The sequence below is a fragment of the Eumetopias jubatus genome, unplaced genomic scaffold (assembly GCF_037043125.1).
Source record: "Eumetopias jubatus isolate StellerSeaLion01/CBP00866 unplaced genomic scaffold, mEumJub1_p1.0 scaffold_11, whole genome shotgun sequence".
Lineage (NCBI taxonomy): Eukaryota > Metazoa > Chordata > Mammalia > Carnivora > Otariidae > Eumetopias > Eumetopias jubatus.
Genome location: NW_028274817.1, coordinates 44376447 through 44381705, shown reverse-complemented (window position 1 = coordinate 44381705; position 5259 = coordinate 44376447). Strand labels below are relative to the sequence as shown.

Below are 5259 nucleotides of genomic sequence, written 5' to 3'. Positions count from 1 at the left end.
ACAGGAAGGCAGATTTGGGCACAGTACAATCAGCAGGTCACTGCAAAGGGCTGAGTAAGTCTATTGGACAATTGTTTCAGGCAAGAGGTAAAGCATTGGTGATCAACATGGTTACTTCCAAGTCTCAAACCCTCCAGCTACACTAAGCCCTGTGATTGTGTTACCTCACTTACACTTGATCAGAGTTGTTCCACCTATTCTTTTGCTTATGGAAGTTTATGCTCTAGCAAAGAAAACAGCTTCCACTTCCTGTGGTTATTTAAATATGTAATCCATTAGAAAGGGGTGGTAATGTAATACTTGAGGTTTCAAATAGGTATGAACAGCATAATATTTTGTGTAGGAAAAGATATAGGTATTAATAGACTACAGCCTGGATGGTTATACACCCAAATGCTAACAATTCTTATTGATGGGATGACAGGGATTGATTTTTACAATTTGAAAGTTCATACAAGTATTGCTTAACGACAGGGAATGGAACACTCTCATTTATATGTATTCCTTATGCTCACCATGAACACCAAAAGTAATTGGTTCACAAGACAGTGAATTCTATTCCAGACAAGAATGAGACCAGAGATTCAGTGTTGCAGGTCATTAGCAGGTATTAGATATCTGAATTTATATTCAATAGATGTGATGCGCTTAGCACAATGTGTGCTAGCACGTGCCCCTTTCCCCTTTCTCCCATCCAACCCCAGTGTCAGGTGTCTCCTCCTATTAAGTTGGAAAGCACAGAGCAGAAAGCAAGAGAGCCCAGTTTAAATATCCCAGCCCTTATTTGCCTTAGATCACTTCAGACCCTGTGTTTTCATTTTCTCACTTCCAAGATAAAGAGGCTAGTCCATGTTACCTCCTCTCCCAAGGTTCTCATGGGAGAGCCATGATTCCAACTCTATGGAAAAGCACCTTGCATTCCCAAGTCAGAATCCACTGGATCTGGAGCCTTTTCCCTGTGACTAATCTCCTAAAGTGGCTTTCCTTAAACCATTTTGTTTGGCTAAAAAGAGTATCTTTGTTGTACTTTCATTCCTTAGAAGACCACCAAGAATGGACCACCAGAGTCTTAACACAATGAGTATATTTATTATTTTATCACTACATTAGAAATGAAAATAAACTGAGAAGTTGCAAATGCATGCCACTTCATGAATATTGTGGAACAAGAGATACATCCACTGTAGAAAGTTAAAAGTGGCTTAACTTTTGGGGATGCAAAGACTACACAAACAAAGGTCATCAATGGTAATATTATTGACAGCACCTGCCAGATGGAATGTATGTATCAATGGAACATTTTAAAAAGGGACCATTGGCTGGGAATACAGGTGGGAAGAAATCAGAAGATGCCTAAAATCTCTACAAACACATAGGTTTATAAAAAACAAGCCCCAAACTAAGACACTTAAGCAATGTTGAAATTTGCTGTTGGGAGGAGATCCCCATTTTACGATGTTTGAACACACTCTTTCTCTTGTTGGATAGCTGGGGGGAAAAACAAACACAAAAAAATCATTAAGGAGGTATATTCCTAGGATTAAGTTCAGTTTTCTTCCAAGAGTTCTTTGCCAAGTTATTGAAGCCTGCCATATCTGCTTTAAATTCAGAAGGCTAAGGCACTAACCACAAACCCCCAGTCAAGTGTTGTGTGTGTGTGTATGTGTGTGTGTGTGTGTTGCATGTGCATGCATGTTAACCACCTGAACATTTATGAGAACCTACGTCAACTGCGTGCTGTTTTTTCATTTGAGAGGCAGATTCATGCTGTTGCCATTTTTTCCATAGGTTATTCTGAGACTGAAGAGGAAGTGAAGCATTTTCCTCAGATTTATCTATCACTATATAATTAGGAAGTTATGCCCTTTCAGATAATTCTGACTAACTGTGGAACTCAAATAACACTGACATGACAAAAAGTGCCCCTCAGGTTTGTGAATATGCTTGGAGTTTTTCTATCAGGCTATAACTCTCAATGGCAAATCTGATCCTTTGGAGTCTGGGAACCTTAAGTGCCCCCAAGATCTAAACTTTTTCTCTGCCTTATCTCGTCATCAGGTAGAAAAAGGCAACACTGCAGCTTGTGTGGTTCTTTAGGAATGAAATCATGGACCCAAATTGCTAGATGCAGAAAATGCTTAGTAACCATAAAGTGGACAAAACTAAGATTTTTCTAGGGCAAAGTCTAATATTCCAAGATTGGTTATAATGAGATTTTTAGTAATTTTCCAACAAGAAACCAGTTTTTTATTCTCCCTTACTTCTTGGGTCTGTCACAGGAGAACCACTTATATAACTCAAGTAAGAAAACAACTATTTGATATTTTTAACTGTTGCATTAAATACAATAGTACTGTAATTATTGCTTAGTTAGTGGCAAAATTTACTAGTTTATTTACTGAGCCTATAAATTTCACCATTGTTTTTCTCCACTAGAAACCCCCAGCCCCATGACTTACTTTCCTGTGAAGGGAGAGTATTTTTTTCTTCAGTATTGGTTTTCTTCAGTTTTGACCTGTCAAACTTCTCCACTTCAGACAAGTCTGGCTTATCACTCATCTTGACTAAAAGAAAGACTGAAAAAAAATTTAACTTAAAATCAGCAGAACTATGGCCAGACCAAGGTATCACAGCCAAAATTTCTCATATTTAATATCAATGCATATTTTACCTGCTGATTTTCAACAAGAAAACAGCACACATCTTTGAAAAGTCATGTTTTTATTAGAATACTTTGAATTACACATCACTGCCCCATTTCTGATAGGCAGGAAAAGCCTGAATCAGGATGCACTAGAAATCAAGATGCTCTAAAATCCAGTCAATATGTCTGACTCTTTTAAAATCATAGCTGAGGTCAAGTGGAGGTGACAGAAGCACAAGAAAAGACAGAAATAGATTTAACCAGCTAATGATTTGTAACAAGAGATAGCATTTATTTGAGCAAATTCACATTGCATTCAATTAATTTGGGGCATTTTTCCTGGGGAGTAGGAAGCAGCACACAAAAAAGGGTGGCATAAGTTGTACTAGTTTCTTTCCATTTTACCTGCCCAAAGATAGATTCAGGAGCCACAGTAAGAGAGGGAGGGGACTTAATCCTGTCATAACTAATAACATGTCCTTATGACACCGGTTTGTAAATGCTGTAAGAAGACACAACTAATTAGGATCAGACCAAGGACTTAAGCAAAATGGGATAAACCAAATAGAGCAGATTTTTATTTCATCATGTTTTCTCTGCAAAAGGAGAGGTTAGGAGATGGGGCGCCCTGTGACCATTCTGGATTTATCGGAGCAGAGACAACAGAAGACCTCAGAGACCGGAAAACAGAGCTCTCAAGCGCGTGCCCGGTCCCACCCTGGTAGGGGTAAGACAGGTCTAGTGCCCAGAGTAGAAAGGAGAGGCTCCCAAGCAGCCACAAGTCCCGAGTATGACTCCCTTCCGTCGAGGTCACCCTAAGACCCTCCTTTGACGAGCGACCAGTCGCCAATCTCCAAGGTAGGGAAACAGGGACTAATAGATCATAAAAGGCTGGGCGCGTGGGTCCGTTTGTCAGGAGCAGTTTGCTTACATTTTTTAAAAAATAACCATCATCTCTGTCGGGCGCGCAGCCCACCTTTTGGCCCCAGTAAGGGAGAGCGCGAAGGGCCGACTCCAAAGGGCCCAAACCCGGCAGCACCCAAACTCCTCGTCCTCTCAGCGTCGGGGGTGCAGCCACAGCGGACAGGCAGCTCTGAGCGGCCGCCCCCTCGGGCCTTCCAAGGACCCACCCGGGGAGGACCCGGCAACGCGCAGAAGGCGGCGCCGCAGAAAACAAAGGCGCGGACTCTCTAGGAGGCGCGGTTACAAAACGCCCGTCCCGACCCGGCCCCACCAGTTCCCGAGAGACCGACCCCCTCCGCCCCCCAGCCGCTGCGCCCTCCTGTCCCCATAGTCTTCTGGTTCCGCCGGGACCGCAGGTCCTCACCTGATGGCTTGAAGACGGGTGAAAGGCCAACGGCTGTACCAACGCCACTCCACACACAGGACGACCTTAGCCTTCCCGCGCGGAACCCTGCAGTTATAAGTCACGGAGCGGTCTCCGCCCCCAGACCCCGCCCCAGCCCCCCCAGCCATCTCTGATTGGATGAGGGATCCCAGGCCCGCCTCTTCGCCCCTCCCCCCCTGCTTTCGTCTCGTAGGTTTGAGCAGGCTGTCTCCCATCTACCCAGGACCTCTCCCCTGCAAGTGTCTTGATGACGTCATACCGGAGCCGCCTCCCCAGACCCTGTCCAAACCCTCTCTGATTGGCCGAGGAATCGCCTGCCAGCCTCCCCTGTTTCTCCCACTGTTTTCGTGCTGAGGATCCACTTCCCTCCTTCCCAAGTTTACTCCTATAAGATAATTGGGGCCTCAATATATGCAAACACTTCTTTCTTGCCCAGTTAGCTTCCAACATCTGGAACTGGCTCTTTATAGCCATAGAGCCTAAGTACACTGTGATAACCAAACAATGGTTTGCAAACAATGCTCAGTGGCATCTGTTCTAATCCTTGGCCAGGTCATTGAGGAAGGGAGCTCACTGAGAGGGTGGGCAGTTCAGAGTCATTCACCCCCACAGCTGAACAATTCTGTGACAGTGTTGCTCTCCTATGTAAAAGTCACATTTTCAATTTTCTCAGCCACTGAACATGGTAGTAGTCAGCAGGGTAATCACAGGAGGATCTACTGAGGCTATTCATCCTAGCACTTTGCTTGGCCCACAGGAGACTAGGGAAGTACCTGTCTATAAATTGAGGTAATACAGCCATGATAGAGCAGAAATTTTGGACAGCAGCACCACCCAGTGTCCATGTTGGGGGAGAAAAGTGAGGATCCAGTAGTTACTTGAAAGGACCAAATGTTCGAGGTCACTTTCTGGATACTCACCCAGAACCTTAGAGCAATAAGGTAAGATGGAGATAAGACTGTCTTTAGCTTGTATCCCATATTTGCCATATGGCTCATGTATGGTGGTAAAGATACTCTACATAGATCAGCAACCATTCTCTCCACAAGGATTTCTCAAGCCCTCCTCACTTCTCTCCATTCATTCCCTTTTCTATGTCCTTGTAGCACTTCATGTTAATTTGAGAATTTTGTGTTTGTTGGAGAAATTTTTAAAGCAGAAAGCCACCCTCATTCAACAAATAATATTTATTGAGTACCTACAATGTCCCAGGCACTAAATACAATAAACACCAATGTTTCCATGACTCAGAGTTGAATGTTTTTAA

At 43.6% G+C, this 5259-nt stretch overlaps 1 protein-coding gene across 1 annotated transcript; it reads right to left on the bottom strand.

Moving 5' to 3' along the window:
* Nucleotides 1-1166: 1166 nt before the first annotated feature.
* Nucleotides 1167-4046, bottom strand: TMSB15A (thymosin beta 15A). The gene is made up of 3 exons (XM_028095573.2): nt 3972-4046; nt 2460-2576; nt 1167-1488 (listed from the first exon to the last, which is right to left on the bottom strand). The coding sequence occupies exons 2-3, from the start codon at nt 2557-2559 to the stop codon at nt 1451-1453; spliced, it is 138 nt and encodes a 45-aa protein (XP_027951374.1). The 5' UTR covers nt 2560-2576; nt 3972-4046; the 3' UTR covers nt 1167-1450.
* Between the last annotated feature and the right edge of the window lie 1213 nt (nt 4047-5259).